The sequence below is a fragment of the Somniosus microcephalus genome, chromosome 12 (assembly GCF_052327205.1).
Source record: "Somniosus microcephalus isolate GS21.2 chromosome 12, FLI_Smic_1.0, whole genome shotgun sequence".
In the NCBI taxonomy this organism is placed as follows: domain Eukaryota; kingdom Metazoa; phylum Chordata; class Chondrichthyes; order Squaliformes; family Somniosidae; genus Somniosus; species Somniosus microcephalus.
In genome coordinates, this window is record NC_140998.1 from 117,053,950 (window position 1) to 117,078,510 (window position 24,561).

Sequence of the window (24,561 nt, forward strand, 5' to 3'; positions counted from 1 at the left end):
AAAATTTAATCTGGACTGGCAGGTAATATCTCCACTTCCCCATTGGCTTGACTGACATAACTCAGCTTAACATCTGAGATTCTCCTATCACAATGGGTACAGTTAATGACCCTGTAAATGTATAATGAAATCACCAGAAAGCCTGTTTTAATGGGTTAACAGAATTGAAACAGAAATTAGCATCATTCACATTTAAACTGTACATCTATAGTTAGTAATAAAAGCAATGACTTGGAGACTTGATATATACAGCACGTGGTCAGAAAGTGCATTTCTGGCGCTCTCGTTCAGAAACATGCTCGCTAATGAAGTGATTTCTTAATAGTTCCTCAAAATACCAGACCAGAAACAATATTAAACAATGTAAAAAGTGTTTCACATTCTTTCTTATGCTCTTGTGAATTTTGTCATCTACAAGAGAATGTTTAGCAAGGCTTGGTATTTCATATATATGTTGTCGTGCACAATTATACTTTAATGAGTTGAACATCTACAGAAAATGGAGCCCAGTGCTCATAGATTAAAGAAACAACTTCTCTTGAACTTTAGATGCCATCTAAATCAACATCAAGGATGCACTATTAACCAACACATGATTTCTTTTCACTGTACATACCGTGAGGTGCTGGAAGAGCCATGCTCTCATAATATTTGTAGCTACTTTGGGGAAGATGCCTCGCTTTTTCTGTCGCTTTTTATCCTTGTCTGGATCGTCGTCATCACCTGTGCCTGGTGAGGCCACGCTGTTGTCTAACCCATCGCCTGAAATCACAGAACAAAGAAAAAAAAATGACACATTATGAGCATTCTGCAAATAACATGTAAAAGTAATCAAATTTGATTCACACTGATTTGAGATAATGCAAGCTGATAACATTACTCGTTAAAAATACTGAGTTGTTATGTGAATAATCTTTAATGCAAGGCACCATGTCTCCCAATCCTGTTTTGATAAACTTCACATGAACACGCATGTATCATTAATTCAATTATTGCTATGCTTCTGACAGAGAGAAGTAGCCCTCTGTCAACTAAATTTATAGATGGTTTAAAAGCTGCAATGATAATTTTGTTTTGATCTCATTTTGCTCCCTAAATATATGGGATGGCTTATGTGCAGATTTTCTAACTAAAACTATATGACTACTTAAAAGCAAAGAAAAAAATCTGAAAATTACTGAGATTTTGCATAAGGTGTAAGTAACTATGTCATGGCTCGTTGCACAGAGCAGACCACAGTTCATCATCGCACCCCTCCCCCCCCCCATTGTATTTGCATGGGATGACACCCTCTGTCTCCCTGCATCACTACTTCCGACTCTCATATTTAAGAGAATTAGGTACATATCAAGGCAGGGTGCATTCTTTAAATCAGGAGTTACCTCTATCCACTCTCACCACTGTTCTGCCTTTCCTTGCATTAATTGTGCATTAGCAAAAATCATTTACTTTTAACAGTCATAGTTATTTTTCTTTACCCTCAGGCAAAAATGCCTTGAAAGCCTGCCTAGAGGGCATCTAAATTATGTATCTAAAAAAACTCTGCACCAAGGCAATCCTGGACTCGTACTTTCGTAAAATTCATACGTGCTTGTCCTCCTGTTTTTGAGAGGCATCAATCAGAGCACCTATATATACCATATTTCCCCATTAATATTTGAACCAATAACATTAAAAAGAAAGAAGAAAGAAGGGACCCAAAGTATAATCAAATGCAAAATAAATGAAGGATACTGAAACAGCATCAGGGTTTTTTTTTCATTCGACGGCTATGTTTTTTCTTGCACATCATTAGCCTAAAGCCACACGAAAGAAGAAAACAGAGAAGTGTAGAGTTTATGCTCCCTGCTGATGTTTAAGAAGCCGAGGTCCTGGAAGGACATCTGGAAATTGCGCTGAGACTGTGGGTTTTGTAATTTAAGAATAGACATTCATTAGGAGTAAATGCCATAAATCCCATGCTAAGTAAAAACCTTGTTCAGGAAAGCCTAAAACAATAAACTTAGGACTCAGCATAGCCAGAGCCGCATAGCTTCCTGAGGAATGCTACAAACGTAGTAGCTAATTCTACTACTGTCTTCTAGTTATATGATTACCAGGGTTGGTGGCACTGAACGCTTACATTAAATAAGGACCCTTTCCTCGGCAACTTTTACGCAAGTTAACAATTTTTTTTTACCTCTCCGGCCACAGAAGCTGAAAAAACCCACAGCAAAGAGTTGGCAGATTAATTTTATTGACGTTTCCATTTTCACTGCAATGTGATACCCTCCATCACGTCGAAGAGGCGACCCCAGTATTTACAGACTGACAAGCCACTTCATTACAGCCACCCAGCCCCAAGGCAGTGCAGCTCCCTCCATCTGCACAAATGTCAGTGCACAACCCTTCATCTACCACTAACTTTTGCTACTTCTCCGCGAACGTGAATCATGACGGCGAGCCAAAAAGGTGGAAATAATCATAAAAATGATGCTGGACCAGAAACATTCACAGAGCCTCATTACAATTGCCAAGCACAGAGGGCTGGTGATTTACACCCCTCTTCCACGATGCCAGGAAGGAATGCTGCAGGGCAAATTTTCCCAAATGCTAATGGCTTCTGACTGTTCCTTGGCAACTATGGCATTTTAACCTGTGCGGATGTACACTCCAAAACAGAAACTGGAAATGTCTTATCATCTGTCCATGTGACACAGATGGAGAGTGGCTATTAGGAGTTGGGCACTGGGCCTTGGGGATCTGAGGTGCTGCGTTAGAGCCTACGGCGGTTTTGGAAAGCTGTGCCTGGGGAGAGGAAAATTCTACGCCTAAAAAAAAAAGCTGGCATCAGAAGTATGTGTGCATATTAGAAAATGAGATGGGGAAGAAAGGAAAACGAACTAATAAAAATAAGTATCGTTAGGATTTAGTATTTGCTAAAATCATTAGCTATCTCAACCTTTCTCTCAAATTAAACCTTTGTAATAAGGTATTAATCTTAAATTTAGTATCTGGTCTTTTAGCGGTGTGATAATTGTAAGATATGAGGCAGTTCACTGATTTATTTTGTAACATGATGTTTTTGCCTGTAAGATAATGTTAGTTTCTTGGCACGTTTCATTTACAACACTAGGGTTAAAATGTATCAAAGTGGTGTTGCATAAAATGCATTACTTTCCTCTTAATTTGCCTGAAACAACCAATACCTGACCCACTAATTACTAGGCTCTCTTTCTATCCTGCTGTGCTGTATGCTCTTGTGTGTTAAAATTGAATTTTAGTAAGATTTATTTTTAAGTGACCAGATATTCAGCAGGGCATGGCCTACTGCGCTGGAGTTCTGTATAACAGCTGCACTTTCTTTTGTTGCATGCAACATTTACGAACTGTGTGGGTTTTCCTATGTTAAAGAGGAGACAGTGACCCATGCCACCTTCTTTACACTCAAAGGAGCACTAAAAAACTCTCCTCATAGGCTTACCTCAGGCTTCTCTGGCCCAGAACAACCTCCCTCTCTCCCCAACCCCCCTCCGGGTAAAAGCAGAGAGAGAGAAAAAAAGAACGGATTTTATGCTCCTTTCTCCTCAACTTTTCAGGCGGTATAAGCAGCATTTAGCACATTCAACCCCCAAATGGCTTCAAATGCTCTGAGCTGCAGGGGCTCATCTTTTGTTAGCCTCCCTCTATTTACACAGGATTTACGCAGGGCTCTCCAGTGAAGAGACCACATGTTACTGACAGAAAGCGGCTTCATTCACAACACATCAGGCAACGGGGCTGTAGCCATTGCTGCTCCGTGCTTAGGCAGGATTAAGACTCCAGTAACACTGAACCTAAAGACTCTTGCTAAATGGTAAACAAAATGTACCGGCTACTACTTAAACCAAATTAGGCAGAGATAGATCATAATATAAACATGCGAGGGCTAAAAAAGTAGATTAAGGTATTACATCCGTCTTTAAGCTTCACCTTCAGCTTCCAATGAAGCAATGCAGTACACCTCACCTACTTATTTATGCAAATTCCTTTCTGACCGTCTTTCCAGGGCATATTTATAGCTAGAAAGAGTCAGAAATGTGGCCTCAATGACACAAAAATCTGCTATATTAAAGCTGTCCTTGAAAAACAGCAAACGTTCTCATTTGTCCAGCGAAGATAACAAGATAAACAACGGAGACAACCAATAATGTGACCCATAAGCAGAAAGCTAGGAATGAGTTGTGCTCGCCTGTTCAGGTGCTAAATATTTTTCTGTGTTCAATGGTTCCTGACAAGTTTATATTTAGGCTGTGAATATAGGTACTTTCAAAGTGCTTTTTCCATTTCACTTTTAAAATGTTATTATGGTAGGTATATGAGTACTCAATAGTGCCAAGTTAGAAGTCAGGCACAGAACAGTTCTCAGATCTCATTGTAATCAATACGACAAAGAAGACGTGCATTTTAATGGGGAGAATATACATATTTGTAAACTCTGAGGAAAAGAAAATGCTTCTCGCTGTAATATAAAATGATCACTGGCACTCAATGGGGCTGAGGTCACTTTCCATACATATGCTGACGACACCCGGCTCTATTACTCCACCACCGCACTTGACCCCTTGACCACCTCTGTAATGTCAGAATGCATGTATGCCATCAAGTCGTGCATGAGTCACAACTTCCTCCAAATGAAAATCAGGAAGATCAAAGCAATCATTTTCAGCCTTGCCACTGTCTCCATCCCACTCCCTGGCCACTTTTTCAGACTGAATCAGAAAATCTTGTCCTGTTTGACTCAGAACTGAACTTCAATTCCCATTACCAAGTCTGCTTATTTCACCTCTGCAACATTGTCCATGTCCATCTGTACCTCAGCTCCTCTGTTGCTGAAACTCTTATCCATGCTTTTGTTACTTCTAGACTTGATTTCTCCAATGCCCTCTTTGTTGACCTCCCATACTCTACCATCCAAAATCTCCAACTTGTCCAAAGCACAGCTGCCGGTATCCTGTCCTGCACTACCCATCATCCCTCTTTCCTGAACTCTACTGGCTCCACGTCCCTCTATGCATTAAGTTTAAAATTCTTATCCTCATCTTCAAATTACTCCACAGCTTTGCCCACCTTATCTTTGCAACCTTCTCTGGCCTTATGTCCCCTCCTCTACCCATCAGCCTTCAGACCTTGGCATTTTGTGTGTCCACCCACATCCCACCTTTGGTGGCATATCCAGCCATTCTATCTGGAACTGTCCTCCTAAAACCCTGCATCTCTTCACCTCTCCTCTTTTAAATACCTTTCCAAAGCCCACCTTTCCCACCAAGCTTTTAGTGTCCCATACTAATTTTTCCCCTCATGACTCAGTGTCTGTTCCGCTACCTTTTCTCAGCTTGTGAAGTGCTGTGGCACATTTTTCACATTAAAGGTACTATATAAATGCAAGGTGTTGCTGTAAACCTATTGCACGTGGTAACTATTTTTATTTCTTTAACAAAAACATTCAGAATTATTCACAAGCTGTTCATTTCACTATTTATTTCTATCAGAAAAGCCCCTGTGGTTTAAGAACATAGGTTATTCAGCCCCTCAAGTCTGTTCCGCCATTCAATTAGATCATAGCTGATCTGTATCTTAACTCCAGTTATCTGCCTTGGTTCCATATCCCTTAATATCTTTACCTAACAAAAATCTATCAATCTCAGTTTTGAAATTTTCAATTGACCTAGCCTCACCAGCTTTTTGGGGGTGAGTTTCAGATTTCCACTACCCTTTGTGTGAAGAAGTGGCTTCCTGATACTGCTCCTGAATGGCCAAGCTCTAATTTTAAGCTCCCTTGTTCTGGACTCCCCAGGCTTAATAGCCTGCGCCTACTTGGTTGCAAGTGAAATGACATTTTCCAGCTGCTCTGTGCATATTTTTCTGTTTTTTAAAAATCTTTGATTCTTGTATTGCATTCATTATTGTAACCTAGCCCATTAGTTAGCTTCACTAAGTGGTTATTTTGATTCAGATTTTAACTCCCTGTTTCATTTGAGGGACAACTTTAACTCAGGGCGGGCAAGGTATGGGGCGGGAGGAAAACACCAGCGGAGACTTCAGTCCAAGGCCTGGATCTTTTTAACCCCTGGGCCTCAATTAAATCCTGCAGCATCTCCTCCTGCCCCAAAGCGGCCAGAGTGACGTCAGGGGCAGCAAGCAGGAGTAGAAATTGGGGCAGGGTTCCCAAGGATGCCGGGATCCAAGGGACTGGTCTCTAGCATGAAGTTAGTTCTGGGGGGGAGGTGGTGGGGGTTTGTTTCCACAGGTGATGCTGGTGCTGAGAGGGAGAGGCAAGGTTGGGGCTGGGGAGGCCCATGGACTCCTTGCGGATCTGGGGGAGCACTCCAGCTCCTCCTGGCCCGGCCACCATTTTGACCCCGCCCCACCTGCACTGTTCCCACCAGGCGGGCTGGGTTAAAATTGGGGCTCACTTTACTGCCGCACTCACACTGCAATTATCATAAATGTGGCACCAAATGCTCATATAGAGTAATCAGCATTGTATCAGCTCTTCTTAATCACTAGACAGAATGCTCTAGAAGCCATTTTATAATTTTGTGATATGTATCAATGCTACTATCAGAGTTGCCCGTCTGAGTAACCAGACTGATTTGGATGACACACAACTAGGTAGGTCTTACTCAGCTCAAAGCAGTAAAATTGGTTGGATACCCCTTAAACTCTGGCGTTGTTTGAAATGGAATATTGCTACTGTGCATTTGCACGCCCCACGCGAGTACACGATGCCTGATGCCATGATGTTCAACGTGTATGTGTGCTTGCACAGCCATGGTGCTCTGAGGTATGGAGGAAGAAGGCTTTTTGACTAACATTACTTGGTGGCACAAGTGAAGCACATCATGAATTCTGGCTCCTGGAATTGCGACTTATGTTGACAAGAAATGGGAACATTAACTACTTCTAACTCCTTGGCCACAGGAATTACAAAAATTCTACATTGCTACATGTATAAATGGCTTGAAGTAATTTGCGTTGTGTTCTGTTTATAGTGCAATAGGTATTCTTCACTTTGTGAGGGCCGTTACAGAATGAATCAGTTAGTAATACTGCATGCACATTGTGTCAGCTCAAAATTGCAGGGGAGGGGTTTCTCCACAATAATAGCTCTCGAAAAATCTCTTTACTTCTCTTTGACATAGATCAGTACCTAATAAAGGCCTCGGTCCAAAACAGGGATTTTGCAGTTTGTGATTCTTTAACAACTCCACCCCATTCCATTCTAAGAGAGGAGTGAACAATCCTGCCAATTCTACAGAAATTACACTAATTGGCCCCAGAGGTTATCTAGGTGCCGTGTCTCAAAGATACCATTGTCTCTACCGCATTCAGCTGCAACTCCAATATTCCAAATCAGCCCGACGACCCTTAAAAGCAGGTACTCTCCTGAGCAGATACTTGTGGCATCAAGCACTTCCGTCTAATATTGGTTTTGTCACTTGATACCTTGCTTTAGTTCACAACCCACTTAGATCTACATTTCTCCAGTGTTTTTTTAAAAAATATGGCTGATTCTAGGTGTTACTCTCCTAATTAGTCAGACTAAGCCTGAGGAAGGAAATCTGGGTCATGTTAAATTAATTGAAATGAGCACGAAAATTAGCAGAGCAAAATGCATCAATTTTCTGCAAAGAGCTCTTGGTTCCTGCAAACCAGAAAAAAAAGGGCATTCTGAGAAATATTAAATAAAAACACATTGTCAGCTCAAATTGGTCTCTATCTATGATGCCAGCTATGAATCAGCATGCAGTTTTAACTATAACAGGCCAGTTAAATACCAATCAGTGATGGAAATTATGAAGTACAGTTTTGTTTTTAAAATAGTTGATAATCGATCCTCTCCCAGGCTTCTGTGAACAACTTATCGCTTCCAAATGACTGAAATCACTCCAGAGTAGATTTACAGGGCACTGGTGTAAATAGATATGAAGGCTTATTAATCGTGTAATTTCCTTGAAGAAATAAGGGATTAAAGTGGAGAAATAATGAATTAAGGGTTTACAAATCAACAAGTCAACCATCAGATTCCAGATTCCAGCCTCTCTCAGCATATTCTCATCAGTCCCTGCCATGAAGTTTTCAAAAATGTCCTGAAGGCAGGGAACAAAGCGAGCAGAACTGATTACTGCTATGTTCACTGCCTTGCTGTCTAAACTCTGTTTGGCTTCCTAATGAGCTCACTAAAAACCTAATTCATCTCCCATAACCCCCTCAACCCTCCTTGAAATTCACCATTATGGAAATTACAGATGAAACGTTTACAGACTGTGTTCAAATTACTGTTTCTTTAACAGGCAGGTCCCTGACCCTAGAATTGTACAATAGAGGTTTGTCCGGCTTGAAACCAATCAGCCCTAAGCCCACTGAAAAGGGAGTGGAAGAAGGTTAAGACTTTTTCTCATGGCACTGACGATTGTAGCATTCATTCTTTCCCCTGCAGTGAATGCTGGAATTTTGTGGAAATCGTACAGGTTCGATAATTTATCAGATAAAACTGGTGAATGAGGAAAGGTTAAAACCGCTCGCAGTGATGGTAAACAGATTGAAACAGACTAATGCAAATTCCCAAACCATTCATGAGGAGACTCCCTCAGTTCCTCATTACGTGAAGCCAAAATGATCCTCACAGCACCTAAGCTGTAACTGAAAGATTACGGAATTGATGGCTCCTTGGTTTAAAATGCAGCTGTTTTATTCTGCTTTAGTAATTAATTCTTTTTCCAATACCGTATTGATTAAGCGTAGACCCTGATAAAGTTCAAACTGCGAAGTATCTCCAGTGGCTTCCCCAGTTGCTCGGGAGAGTCAATGAAAACTTCCTCCCATTCCACCTGCCTCCTTAGAGTGCTGATCGAGTGAACAGTGCAGTTTTTTTCTCATAAATTAGTCAGGCTGCGTGGAGCTGTGTTAGCTGATCACTGCTTTTGTCTCTTTGCTTTGCCTACTTGCTTTTCTGTATCACTGTCCTTTGTGCTGTCAGATACAAAGTCAGTGTGCAGCTGCTTCTGTGAGTCAGAACCGACATGAAGAGCGCTTCGTACAAACTACATTTTATTTTACACAGCTGCATTCCCCCCCAATCAACTCGGAGCTCAACCAGACCTCAGGGGACTCAACTAGCATAGGAATCGGTGCTCAAGCATGTAAGGGCACTTGCAGCACCGGGAAAGAGTTGCCTGTGCCTTGTTAAGGCCCTTCACCTATCATCTCCCCCACCCCAACCACCTCCCCACCTGGGAACAAATACCTGATGCCCCATTTCTTCTCGTGTCCTGCTTTTAACTTATAATATCATTTAGGAAGAGTGGCTTTCTGCTCTCTTCATCCACATCACCATTTCAAGAAGGCATCAAACAGCAGGGCAAATGCCATACAACAGTGACTGACAGCCAACTATGTTCTCTGAATGTTCATAGTCTGTGTCAAAGGACATCCCATGTAAGAGTTCACAAAGGTAATACTCCCAGCAGCTACAAGAAAATAACCTTGAACATGGCTGGTAATGACTTAGTAATGTTCGGTAGGAATGTAAATTCCCTAAAGAACAGGAACTATTTAGTGCAAATGTGTGCGCGTTTTAACTTGTATACGCTCTATAATAATAACGTTGAGAATACTGCACATTTGGCTGAAAGAGAACATTTCAGACAGAAAAGCAGGTGCCCAAATTTGCAGTAATCCTCATCACATGGTTCACCTCTCACCCTAGCCATCTACTGAACTTTAACCTTTCACTTAAAAAAGACTTTCAATTTATAGAGACAAAGATTAACTTGGAAATCATCTCAGAACTAGGTACACACACACCTTATCTTTTTAAATTGTGTTTAATTTATTCAGTATTTAGTTGTTAGAGAATTTTAGTGGTTTCCTCCTGTATATTTTTCAATCTCCTCTAGGCCATAAAGAGTAGTTACATTCCCCCACCTCCAGAGCATTCTTTGCAGGTCAAAAGGTCAACATTCGCAGATGTCTCCAGCAGGCACCCAATTGTCTACAGACTGTACCCCAGGATACATGCAACTACTGTTACCAGTGGAGTATCCTCTCCATAGACGTAGCTTTGAATACCCTGATCTAAACATGTAAAAGCTCACAACATTCTTTACAATCCACATTCTGCAATCCTTATTTCATTTCTAAAAGGACAGTTGAACTTTCTCTAATTATTGTAATCACCTAAACTTAACCAGGTGTAAGTGTTTAAGAGCTTAATCTGTACATTTTGCTGCAAGTTAACCATTTAGTTATAGAGACAAGTATTACCATTTTTGATTCACTGTTTGATTTTCTTGTGGGACTTTATATAATAGAAGCTTTTGGAAAAACTAAGCTCCAACCTTTGTAAATGTAAACCAAACTCAATAGCATTTGTGATTCTTTTATACCTTTTCAACATCAAATGGTTAACCACAAAGACTGAGTGACTGGAATTTTGCCTCAGCACATCATGAATAAAGAGAAAATTCCATTCATAGTTCTTTTGTGTGTATCTTTGAGTAGAATATTTCATTGTTTCTATAACCAAAATGCAAACATTTGGTACTCATAAATGTTGTACAGCTATTTATGTCTTTCAAATACCTTTTGTTAGAATCTCTAGAGATTAGTGTACCACTCTTTCATAGTTGAAACAAGATAGTGGTAGTGGTTTAAAAAAAAGAAAATTAATATGCCAATTAAACCTCGATAATCTGAAATGTAACACTATCAATATTTTTTCTTTAGCTAAATCTGAATCTGGCTGACATCACAAGTCTTCTAAACACACCAAAATATAACTTACTGCAGAGATATACTGCATAAATTCATTGTTTCAATATCCAGCATTATTACCACATTGTTATAAAAATGTGGAGGCCTGATTCAAAATACTTGTATGCTTACAGATAACTAAGTATTGATTTATTGATGGAGTGTCTCAATGTGCACCAATGCTGGAGGGCTACTTCACACATGTAATAGGTGATTCTCAGTAAGTCATAATTAAAAAGTTTGTATTAAGTTACAAATTAGCCATTATTGACAACAAAGTTTATGCAGGTATGAATGAATTGCTGTATTAGGCTTAAAAGACTGTGTGCATGTAATGGTGTGAAAGGTATTTCAACCTCAGGCTTAGCTGGTGTGAACAGAGAATAGGAATTTGCAGCAAGTTGTGGTTACCTGGCATGTCTCATTGTTTTACTAACTTATTTTTTAAAATCTTCATTTTCAACTGAATAGTTTTATGAGCATCAAGTAGATAGGCTTATTTTCCTTTCATTACAATTGTATCGTTTTTCATTTTTCATACAAAGAAATACAAAACAAAATGGTCCTCTGGGTAAAATAAAGAACACACACTCCTATGTAGCACAAACCATGCCTGAACATTCATTCAAAGCCAGAAAATACACAGAGTGCCGATTAATGCCACATTCCTGCAGCAAGCACAAAACTTCTATTTTATTCACTTCTGTACTGTGCTGATTAGCATCACCAATATATATACTGAAATAATACAACTTCCAACACTCTTCTGCTCTAAAGTTGCTCTTCTCTTATAACACAGGAAATTTTGGGCTCATTCTCATAGTATTAAATATATAGGAAACTCTTTTTTATCTGGCACCGACGGGACTGGCGTGGTGCCGGTTTATCAAAAATTCCGGATTACAGAGAGGTATAGTAAAAGGTACGAGAGCCCCGTACATGGCCACCGATCCAGGCATCCCTGTTGCATAGCAACAGGTGCAGGAACCCCGGTTACACGGCCACAGATCCAGGAACGGCCACTAATATGAAGTAAAACTTACCTGAACCTACTCCTGAATTTTGCCGGTTAACAGAGATTTCCGGTTATTTAGGTGCCGGTAAATTGAGAGTTTCCTGTCCTGCACCTTGAAAAGAATGGGAGTTTTTTTTTAAAATGTTGTCTCATTGAGGAATGGACTCCTTGCTTGTGACAATTCCATTTGTTTTTAGATCAACAGAAAGGTGGATGATTATACAAAAAAAGAGTGGTCGAATCAGTGCTGTTAGCACACAACTAGCCTTTTTTTGCCACAGTAGACACAAGTGTCTTGCTCACAAATGTCACCAATGCTAATTACTTTGAGCACAATGCCCTGGACTAGCACAGTGACAAACAAAGCAAAAACCCGGAATTTACAAGAGCACAAAATTGTATTGGTCCCACGTAATTAGGTTTAGTGTCTTTGCAGAATGGCAATCGTACTTATACTGATTTGGAAAAATGATCTCCAAATATACCAGTTTTATTTTCATTTAAAGTGAACAACCAGTCAATTTATTAAACATTTTCTTTAAGGTGAAAGCATTATCCCAATGCAATATTTTTCCCTGGTGCAGATAATACTATTATACTATTGTTACTCTGGTTGGCTATTACATTAATGATAGCACTCCAAACTTAGAATTCTTCCCTACACTCAAGAAGAAAGGCTGTCCTTTGAAATAGCTTGGAAAGGGTGGGTGTGTGCGATCTGTTTCCATTCAGACTGTTGAAATACTTGCATCACATAGTCATAAAAATTACTGAACCAGAAATTGTTTGGGCATATTAACTGGACTGAAGTCGAATGTGTTTATGTTTGGCTGTGCCATAGGGTTGGATCCACATCAGCTCAGCAGTTTGTTCTGTATGAGAGAGGGGGAAGGGACAGCAGTTGGGTAAAATAAGCAGTTAGGCTGCCTCATTTTAGAGTTGTTTTCAAAATTCTGCTGCTAGCTGGAAATCAAAAACATTTACCTCCCAGGTAAGAATTCAGACTCTAATAACTATAATCTTGAGTAGGAAAGCCATGCTTTCATGTCATTCATCAAGTTACAGTGAAAAGGAGTCCAGGAAAAGAGATAACATGAAAGTGAAAGAAAAATACACAAATTATATTATAGCTGAAGACTATGTAAGAGGTTATAAAGGTTCACAAAAAGAAACTCTTATTGTAAAAAGGGATCGACATAGACATGAGCAAATAAAACAGAGATCACATCTTAAGTTTTGATTTTGGTCTAAAGTGCTATTTCTCACTTTGTCCATTTGTGAGCATTTGATACATTAGAATTCAGAACTGTAGCCAAGGTAAAATATATATCTCCATAGATTTAAAAACGGTTCACACATTACAAAGATTTAGATTGGTAAATATGAGGCCATTAATTGCTTTTATCGTGGCCCGGATTCACTCCTCTGATTGATGCATGCAATTTGTTCACTATGAACACATGCAAACAAGTTTCTACACAAAACTAAGCACATTTTGAAATAACTATATTATTATTTACAGATATTTGAAGAAAAATATAGCTTAAAGTCAAATGAAAAGGATCATTAGGAAGAGCATGCAGTATACATTTATTTTACTTAAAAATTAAAAAACCTTTAATAACTAGAAATATGCTACACATTTATTTTTGGTTGTTACATGCATTATTATCACACCGTTGGGTATAAAACAACTGACCTAGTAGAAGATGGCAAAGATGGCTTTTCCTTTGCAGAAGACCGAATTTATCTATCAAGCAACCAAAAAAACATTGTATTGGAACTCAGCCTATTTGTTAATTTTCTAGCAATATAAATAATTAGCCTGATCATTCTTGTTGTTAAAAGACCTCAGTTTATTTCCTCAAAATTGCATTATGTGCTGACTTACTGCCACTTTACATTATTCTGTACAATAAAATGAAAAGGCACAGTGTGCTTTGCTGCCAGTGATAATTCCCAAATACACACTCCACAAAGACTGTTGTGGAATGGTCAGGCTAGACTTACCGTCAGCCTGCAGGTGTTTCCTTGAATGAATTGGCCTTCTCATCCCTAACGGGGGCTAATGGTGCCCCACCAAGACACTAGAAGGTAGGTTGTCCACGATTAGAGTGTAAGAGAAAGTCTAATTATGAAGTAGATTCTGTTCATTTAACTGTTATCTAAAGGGACACAAGCTCCATGTTGTACTAAATTTACTTGTATCATAATGTGGTATCAGCCCTACTTCCTAATTACTGGCTCTACTGCAAGGTATTTGCTGCCAGCAGCCAAAAAACATTTTTCATTTTACTTTCAACAATGCTCATACTCAACTAAACATTTCTACAAATATATATTTGAATATTATATTACCAAACTTCTTGTTTAATTACACAGCATTCCCCATTAAGTGGTCATTCTATATAACTGAGCTGCACACTTGACTTAATTTAGCTTGCCTTTCACAAATATATATATATATTTGCCATATAAACCAAGGCTTCCTATATTTTATCTTCAAAAGTCTTATTAATTTCTGTCTATATACTCAAACTATCTGCTGCACCCAAATAATTTCATGCGCCTGTTCTTTCTGAGCTTCCAGAACAAATTCCAGCCGCACTTCCCTCACAGTATAGATTCCGTGTGCTTGTTGTAAGAATAATTCTGGTAATTTTTTCCCTCTGTCTGATGTAGCACAAGGCTGACCTAGTTAATATGAACTGCACTGTTCTATGGGAACAGACAGTGCTACTGAGAGGGCCATTTACACAACCTGTTCATGATTACAGGCCATACGGATACAAAGATGGCACAGACGCTCGTGGACCATCTGAATACTGCAAAAAGGATGACGTTAGCGCCTTGGCCCCAAGTCAGATGTGTTTTTCTTTTAATCCAGAGTTTTGGACATGTGACATGGCAACTAATGCTGATCAATTTGTTTAATCACCTTTTGGAACTCGTCCAGATGGTCTCTGTTGAGAGCACTAGTGAGATGAATCTCAGTGTTCACAGCACCACCGGTTTCTAGCATGCGACTGGAGCTTTCAGTAAACGGCTGAGCACTGAATGCAGCAGGAGTTCATTCTCACAGCAGAGAGGAAGAGAGTTAAAAACTATATGCATTAACTTTACTTCTCCCCATAGGATCACGTCATGAATAATTTAAGTTCTCTTATGCTAATGGGATCATGAAAGTATCCTTCTCTTCAGAGTCACCACTCTCGGCTTTCACCAGAACCCCCCTACCCCACCCCCAAACCATTTCTCTTACTAGAAAGGCCAGCTCCTTGACACGAAGTGGAACTCTGTTTTATGTGAAATACATTACTTAAGATATAAGCTTGCACATTAGGAACTGCCAATGATACAGTATTACTGATCAGAGGTGCTCTGCAGTGGATTTCAGCTAGTAGACCTCAGCAGTTTTATAGCCTGTTTATTCTGAAAATGGGCATTTTTCTTTTGTACATTCCAAGTACAATTAGAGTGACTGGGGAAGTATGAATAGTGAGCAGTTATTTACTCTGATCAAATTTCAGAGCGGAAAAATTCCAGCTCTGCCCTTTTGTTTTGGACTACAAGACAGCTCACCTGGATCAGGCTAGTAGTAGGGGTGCTTAATGCAAATCTCCTTTGAATGTAAACTGGAAATTTAAAAAGAAAAGAATGAAAGAACTTGCATTTATATAGTGCCTTTCACAACCTCAGAACTTCCCAAAGCGCTTTACAGCCAATGACGTACTTTTGTAGTGTAGTCCCTGTTGTAATGTAGGAAGCGCAGCAGCCAATTTGCGCACAGCAAGCTCCCACAAACAGCAATGTGATAATGACCAGATCATCTGTTTTTATTTTAGTGATGTTGGTTGAGGGATAAAACTATTGGCAGGACAGTGGACTTTGAGTGAGGGCAGGATTAGGCTTGGTCATGATATCCTTCATGATGGAATAGCCGGTTGAGACTGATAGGGGGAGAAATTCGGTATCGCCCTATTTGGCGGCGGTAACTTTTGAAAGCTGATAAACTTAGCGGCAGGTGCTAATGATTCCTGGCTTTCTGTAAATTCGCTGTTTGCGCTCCAGGAAGGAAGTGGAGTGCTAAATCAAGCGCTCCACTTCCTTCCTGGAGCGCTAAAGGACGCAAGCAGGGTGTTAGTGGTACAGCGCTGCACAATGTCCCATGCAGCGATGCGAGGCTCCTTCCCTCCCTTAAAGGGAAGGGCCATTGCTGCAGGCTCTGCATTGGGACCAGTTAGCTGATCCCCGACGGCGGTTGCGATCCAGCTCGATCAGCCCCATGCACTCCAACAGAGTGCCGGGCTGACCGATCGCGGCCCAGGAGAATTGAAAAAAATTGGAAAAAAAGCATTTTAGAAATTTTCCTACTTACCTCGGCATCCTTCCCTTTAGCTTCCACCCCCGAAGCGTCCGGCCTCCCGATGAACGCCTCCTGCAGCTGCTGGTGTTTTCGCCCGGTGATGCTGCAGGGGGTGGAACTAAAGTTTGGGTCCGGGGCACTACTGGGTCGATGCACATGGCGATGACGTCACAATCTCCGGGCGCAGGAGATCGTGGCGCAAAGTGTTACCGCCGCTGCAAACCTCTGGGCCAAGTTAGCGGGAGTCGTTCATCTCGCCGCGCCCGGGCAGTAAGTCGTTAGCTCCCCGTTATCGCCCCCCGGAGGCGATAACGTGAGGCGCTAAGCAGGCCAATTTCTAGCCCATAGTTTAACTTTACAAATGAAGAATGTCCACTTGGGCAAGATAGCCGAGGGCTGCTGTAGCCCAATGGGAGTCAATGTCTACAGGAGGGGAGGGGAGGAAACTGGGAAAAACAAAACATCTGTTGTAATATTGAGCTGGGGAAACACTTACTCTAAAAGTGGGAAGATTGGATTCATTTCACATTATCATGGCCCAAAGTGAACGTGACTTAAGCATTTCATGATATAAGTGTGGCTTTCAAAATTTAAAATAATTTCAGAAGTTATTATTGCAAATACAAAATGCACTTCAGTGTAACTCAGCATAAGAACATTGTTTTCCTTTTACTGGATTCATACAAAACTTCTACACTTGTAACATAGTGAAGCGTATTACATAATATTACTGGGTGCCTCATGTATGGTCACTGGTCAGAGCCACCTGATCACATGGGCGTGATTGCATGAAGATCAGCATATGGACACAAGAGCTCTGTTCTGCCACGTTCTGTGGGGGGACCCTCAGGACAGGACAGCGCAGGAAGTTTCAATCCTGCACTGTTTTTTGTCAGCAGACACCAGGTGAAGAATGCTAACCATCAGCACGAAACACTGCTGGTTGGTTCATGTCAATTGCTACCTCCCTCTGACAGCACGGTGGAGCCCGGGAATTCACCACTTTCAGTATCAGAGGCATGTAATCCACATCCTACCACACGCCAGTGGAGGGTATTAGTTTACAGCACATAACGAGTTAAAAGTTAATTTCACTGAGGCCTTGAAACTACTCTTTGCAAATATGGTTGTGCAAATGTTTAGCGCATTTGTACAGCCTGAATTTTTAAAAAGTCGTCCTTGTCAGGGGGCCTGCTGTCACACCAGGTGGCATGCCGCATCATGGAGTGCTGAGGAGTGGGTTCAGAGCTGTTAATTCCCCCCCTGCTACACGCTCCCAATCTCAATTATGAAGTTATTAAAGTGCCAGGCCAAGGCCAAGTGTCTTCCCACAGAGAGTGAGGAGAAAATGTAACCGAAAGTCACCAAAAGACCTGCTCTCGCACATCTCAGAATGATTTTTTCTGAAACCTGAGAACAGATCACCTGCTTGCCTACTTGATTGCTGTTAGCACATGGCCCAAATGAGAGGAGGAAAAGACAATCAAAATAACTTCAGAAAGCAGAGCTTTCACCTTTGCAGAAAAAATTCTTCTATGCGTAACTTTCGCTATTAACACGCATTAAAAAATTAATCGCCGATAAAATTAACGTGCTAATCGCAGAAGTTAACTGTTATATGATTGACAACCCCAAGAAATATATATATATAAAAAAATCTTATGTCTGCACATACTTCCTATCTCCAACACTTTACTTCCTGTTGGTATGTTTTTGTCGCACTATTGTGTAAATTGTTTTGAATTCTGTGGAGGATAGAAGGCCAGGAAGGGGGGCATTGGCGTAATTGAGTTTAGAGAAAGTATGGAGCAGGCTTCCGACAGCAGAGAAGGAGGTGGGGTGGCAGCGTGTCATGTTGCACAGGTGGAAATAAGTTTGCTTGGTGATGGACAGGATGTGGGGTTTGACGCTGAGTTCAGGGTCGAGCAGGATGACCAAGTTTCAAATAGTGCTGCTTCTCCATCAGTGAGCACAATCCATTCTGTGGCCAATCAGAGGCAAAGGAGTAGAATTTATGGCAGGTGCTGAGAATGATAACTTCAACTTTTCTGATGTTTAGTTGAAGAAAGTGTGGCTCACCCGTGACACTGTGATAGACAGACTGATGGAGTTGGTTATGGGTTTGAGAAAGGCAGGGCATAGGTGGAGGTGGGTAGCACCAGCATATATATGGTAATATCCCCATGTCTGCTGATGGTGTCACTGAGGGGCAGCTTGTTGAGGAGGAACAGGAGGGGACTACCGGCAGAACCTTAGGGGCTTCCGAAGGTGACAGTGTGTGGTGGGAAGAGAAACCATTACTGGAGATACACTGGCTGCTTTTGGATAGGTGGAATGGAATCATGTAACAGCAGTTCCACACAGCTCGACAACAGAGGAGAGGTGATGGAGGAGGATGGCATGGTCCATCATATCTTCACTGCAGAGAGCTCAAGGAAGACAAGGAGGACCACGATGACAGACAAAATCATTTGCAACTTTGGCCAAGGCCATCTTGGTGCTGTTAACACCAGGACTGATGCAAACAGGAACGGAGAGGTTCAAACAGAGAGCTTTGAGAGAGATGGGCATGGAGCTGAGAGGCAACGATGTGTTTGAGAATCTTAGAATGGGAATGGAGGTTAGAGCTGGGCTGGTTGTTGGTGAAAGTGCAGGGTTAGAATGTTTTTTTGAGGAAGGGGCTAATGATAATGGTCTTAAAAGGACAGTGCATGGGGAAAGGAAACCATTTACAATGTCAGTTATCATGGGAGCCAGATAGAGAAGTTGAGTAGTCAGAAAGTGAGTGAGGAGGGGATCAAGGAGGCAGGAGGTGAGTCTCATGGACGAAATGAATGAAAAAAGGACATGGGGAGAGATTGCAGAGTGATGGGATTTAGGGCTAGAATAGGTGGAAGACCGGGGAGAGGTTAGGAGTGGGGGGGGGGGGGGGGGGAGAGGAAAAGGATATAGCAGTAGAGGCAGCTGCATGGATGATCTCAATCTAACTCATTATCCTAGTAGAACTCTTGATGCCATCAGAGAAACACTACCTTATTCACTTGTAAGTTTGATCAATAATACATGAATGAGAAAGGAACTTATAAAATAGTAGCAAATGTAAAATGTTTTTTGTTCCCCTGAGGAGACAGCATTTAGGATTAATTACAGCTCTGCTAGAACTATGGAAAATCTTATTGCCTGATACTGAGTGCATCTAAAATAAACCTTGAATGGAATGGGTCACTTTAATGTGTGATAGTTGATAAACTGGATTATTAGTCCTTCGCATGACAGACTCTGCTTTACAGCAATGTCTGCCAATTCTCAGTACAAGGATTACTCAATTGCTGCAAAGTGTACAAAATGGCCTAACAAAAATGAATTGAAAGAAGTGTCCCTTTGCAACAATCTTACGCCATTCCTGTCAACATCAATTGTTCTCCCATGCATAGCTAATGATTAACTTACTCTTTTTATCTTACATTTTGGCTAAGTATCCCAATTCTAAACTGGTATACTCAACTTGGGATGCAAGGGCAACATCTAACCAGACTCCAATGTAATCATTTAACCTTTTTCTGTCTCTGTAGGGTGTTCACCAACTAAAGTAAACATGAAAGGATTTTACTAAACCAGACCACAGCTATCTAAAATATCTGTGCTGTGCATCTCCAGGACTCCATTTGATTAAAGTCTTAGGTGTACATATGAATGCTTATACACTGTGGCATTTGAGTAGGTGTAAAACATTACTGTTCATAAATACTCAACTTAAAAAAAGGGAGTCGTTCTTATTTTTTTTTACGGAATAAAGCACCTAATTCCCGAGAGTTTTCCTAAACAAAAGAAACTGACTTAAACCAATTTTAACATTAATAGCGAGATTTCCTCATTTTATGACTTAAATGTTCATTTATTTAAACAGCCTTAGTAGATCCACATCAAGCTGGTGGGCAATACGGTGCAATATGAATCCGTTAAAGGACTAAAAGAAAATCAACCTATTAGAATGTATCTGTAATAATCCTTAATTGGTATGAATGACAAATATGTTGTCCGTCCAGTTGTGGAATGCGCAATATTGTCACAGAAGAGCTTCATGAAAATGTAGAAAGTGCTGATTTACCCACAAGGCTCAGTATTATAAAAAAGGACATTTCTGGTCCTCCCAGTTTAAAGAGAAGCTGTTCCTCAGGCAGCACTTGTCAATCACAGAAAACTCGACGGACCCATTGAGGCACATGTTATAGTTGTTTAATAACTTCAAATGTACAGCTATGAATGTCATGAGTTTACTATTATCTGATCAATGGTGTTGGGATCCTTAAGCTATTAAGGAGAAGGTAATCTCAGGAGACTGATTAGAAGAGTAAGATTACATATAGCAAGGTGATGTTCACTTTTAAAATTCAAGGTAAATCAGACTGAGCCACACTTGAACTGCTTATGATATTATAATAATTGCTACTATTATATTTTACTGTAATTCTATGTATTTATAAAAATACATTATTATTTGCAACAGCCTTCAACACATTTATAACTGAGTAACTGCTTTTCCCAGTACTGTGCATAAGGAAACAATAGGATCTGATGTATTTAAAAAGTCCTTACTATGTTAAAATATAAGAAGTCACACAACACCAGGTTATAGTCCAACAGTTTTATTTGAAATCACAAGCTTTCGGAGCGCTCCTTCTTCGTCAGGTGAAGTGGAGAAATGCATAAAGACACAACTTATATAGTCAGAGAATAATGCCAGATGATTACAGGTAATCTTTCTAACTGCCATTTATCACACCTCGGCAGAGAGATAATCACAGCAATCAAAGGTGTGAATGGTGTCCAAACAGGTTAGTCAGGAAAACATTACATCAAAGAGCAATGAGGTGGGGTCACAAGGGGTCAAATGTTGCCGGACCTGCTGTGATTTCCAGCAAAAAAAATGTTTTTTTTGTCTGTTTTTTGTTTTTCATACAGACCCCAGCATCTGCAACATTTGACCCCTTGTGACCCCACCTCATTGCTCTTTGATGTAATGTTTTCCTGACTAACCTGTTTGGACACCATTCACACCTTTGATTGCTGTGATTATCTCTCTGCCGAGGTGTGATAAATGGCAGTTAGAAAGATTACCTGTAATCAGCTGGCATTATTCTCTGACTATATAAGTTGTGTCTTTATGCATCTCTCCACTTCACCTGAAGAAGGAGCAGCGCTCTGAAAGCTTGTGATTTCAAATAAAACTGTTGGGCTATAACCTGGTGTTGTGTGACTTCTTACATTTGTCCACCCCAGTCCAACACCGGCATCTTCACACCTATGTTAAAATAGCATGTAGAATTGATGTCTGAAAATATGAAATTGAATGGTATAGTTGTTTTATAAGTGATCTGGATAATGTTGGTAATGGAAAAATATTTATGCCACTAATTTTTTAAAAAGACTAACAGATCTCCTATAGCATTGTTCAAATTAAGTTGAATAATAGAAATGTTTTAAAGGTCAGGACCATTATACCATGAAATTCACTACTAAAGTGGATCTGTGTTGAAGGTGGATTGTTATGAATAAACACAACTTGAGTTTAACTGTTATTTGGTCAGGGAATTTTGCAGATTGAAATGTGCTCGTCAGTTTCAGGTGGCAGCTCAGAAGCACCCAGCATTTTAGGACTGTTTTGCATCTATAACGAAGTGTGACATCTGTTAGTGTTCAAGTACCATTTTTAATATCTTGAAATAGATAGATGTTGATATGTACTTTCCTTCTGTCTTAATGACTTAATGTTCCCAGTATATGATGCAATAATAAAAAATATATATTAAGTGGATTGTGCTGGTTCTCGGGGAATAATTTTTAATTGAAGATAATAAGTACTTAAATATGTTTTTTAGTAAAGAATAATATAGATGCAGAATGCGTGCAATGCATATCCGATAATCTGCATTTGCTCACAACTACAAAATGGAAAATATAATAGAATGAGATTATGAATGCCTTTGACTTTTTAATCTCTGATAAATATTTCCCTGTTTATGTAGAATTTGATTTTTGTGCAAAGCTATGATTACATACCCAGGTGCAATCAGCCTATTACAAATAGTTTTGCACCTGATTGGAAGGTGAGGGACTGAACTGCATAGGACGTGGATTGTGTGAGAATAGAGAGCCACCTGTTGTAAAGAACAGTGGTCCTGGTCACCACACAGCAAAGGACAATTAACCTCTTGCATAATGGACCTATTGCACAGATGGTATTGTGAATCTCCCACTATCTGATGTGGCAAACAATCCTAGAGAAAATACACTCTTGATTTGGAGTTACATTTGCTCCTGTTGCATTAATTCTCCATCATGTCTTGATGGACACAGATTGTTCATCACAAGATACTGAAACAGTGATACTGGTCAGTTCACCTATTGCACCTGAAATCACCATTATGTCACAAGGCAGTTGCTGTGTTCCATTCAGTAGATTTCAGATAAATATTTATTGATTATCTGTATGTCACTGATGGTTGCACATTGCAGATATCAATATTCTTTTGAAACACTTGAAAAGAGAACTACAGTTATTATAATATATCCAACACAATCAATGGCATAGCTGCACATTTTTGGGGGGAAAGTAGTTCTATTCAAATATTTAATGAATTTTCAAAGTGATTATTACAACGTTTGTAACATTTTGGTCTAATAATTTGCAGGAGGACAGAGCATGCAGCATTGGAGATGGCAAGGCTGGAGACTATTCTCTCTTTATACTTGACTCTCTTGTTCACCATGAGAACCTGGTGGTGCACTGCACTGTCACTCATCTGCTACTGATTACCTTTTCCACTACCTGCTAATCCTTGTCTCATCTCCACTTTTTTGAAGTCCATCAGACATCTTGGGCCTTGCTGCAGCACACACTGAGGTAGAGAATCCTCCTGCGAAGGCACCGTCACTTGCTCTCACCCTTCGAAGCACCAGCACACAAAACAGCAGCCTATGTGCTATAGATAGTGAGTTAGAGGGGTCTGCACTGGGTGATTCAAATGAACACCAGTGAGCAGGAGCAAGTGCGGGTGGAAAGGATGGCTCAGAAATAGCTCACCGGAGGGTAAGGTGCACCATAGCTCTGCTGAAGAGGACACAGGTACAGACTTCAGGGGTGCAACCTTTAAAGGAAGAATGCTTTCTGTGCACCATCAGTTGCTCAATACATTGAAACCCCCGGCCAGGGAGCTTCTGCAGTATGTCGGGGAGTCCGCTACCAACTTGTGTCAGGTTCTGGCGCATGTCATCGACACTTTGTAGTCATTCATGGAGCGTGCGGTCACTTCAATGGACGCAGCAGTTGAGCCCTCCCTACACGAGCCTATGGCACCAGTATGGATGCTCATACTTTGGGCAGGAACACTGGCTGCCTAAATCAAGGGTCGCCCGAAAATCGAAACAGGTGGATCTCCAATGGTATGCTAGCGCTGTTGTTCTAAAACAAATGTCGTCATGCTGCTACCCTGCTTATGCCTAACAGCAGGGTGGTAGCGAGACAAAAATCCAGTAACACCATTTTTGTTTCTGTTCTCCCCTCCCAGCTCCACGCAATTCAGCTAGTTTCTCATGGCTGGCCTTTTAATGAGGGCTTAAGCAAATGCTTCCACTAATTTGTGTAAAATGCATTTTAGCATGGGGGCAAGCGTCAGAGTGGAGGTGAAAACACTGAACCCATTTTCTACCAGTCGGCGACATGAACAGGGATATGCACTGCACGCAAATCTGTACACTTTTCATCCCCTTGGGGCAGCAGATCTGCCGACGCAGTGCGAGTTTGTGCTGCAACAGTTGCTTTGCTGGTCCATGAGACCTGACTGGGAGATTGTTGCAACCCAGCTCCCTGGACCGCCTCTCACTTCTAGTTCACACCGCACAACTTGCATTCGACGTTGCTGCTTCGCTCCGAGAGCAAGCTAAGGGCGAGAAATCTTGACTTTGGCAATCGTTTTTGCTGACTCTGCTGTAATCAGGGATTTCCATCCCACAGCTGGTGTCACAAGGGCAAAGCGACAGTGTCGTGTCAGAGCGGGAGCTGGGAGTGGCAGTGAGAAGAACTTGGGGGCGGGAGGAAGGAGAGAGTGTCTCGGTCCACTTGAAAGGGGAAATGTGTCTCTGAATTGATGGGGGGGTGGTGTTATTCTGGATGAATGCATTTGTGAACTGGGAGAGGGGTTAGCTGGAAGAGAACAGCTCTGTGAATCGATTAACCTGTTGAAAATGGATAAGCCCAAACGCCATTCTTTTCCCCCAATTTTTTTACCTTAAAAGTTTATCAATTGTGAAATAAAAAGTGTACCTAAATTAACCTGGATGTATCATTTCTAATGTAAATAGTCAAGATTTACCTGGTGGGTGCAGTAGGGGAGGGGACAGCATT

The 24,561-nt window shown here is 40.8% G+C and overlaps 1 protein-coding gene across 19 annotated transcripts in view; it reads right to left on the bottom strand.

Annotated features, from left to right (window-relative positions):
* The window catches only part of meis2a (Meis homeobox 2a), a 96,531-nt gene that overhangs the window by 55,354 nt on the left and 16,616 nt on the right, over window positions 1-24,561 (bottom strand). For 10 of the 19 annotated variants that reach the window (XM_086003458.1, XM_086003455.1, XM_086003456.1 and 7 more), the window contains one exon: window positions 617-762. In XM_086003458.1, coding sequence (XP_085859584.1) covers window positions 617-762 — 146 coding nt within the window. Of the gene's footprint in view, window positions 1-616; window positions 763-13,490; window positions 13,542-24,561 lie in introns of all 19 variants that reach the window. The other 9 variants (XM_086003452.1, XM_086003449.1, XM_086003451.1 and 6 more) reach the window with 1 other exon arrangement.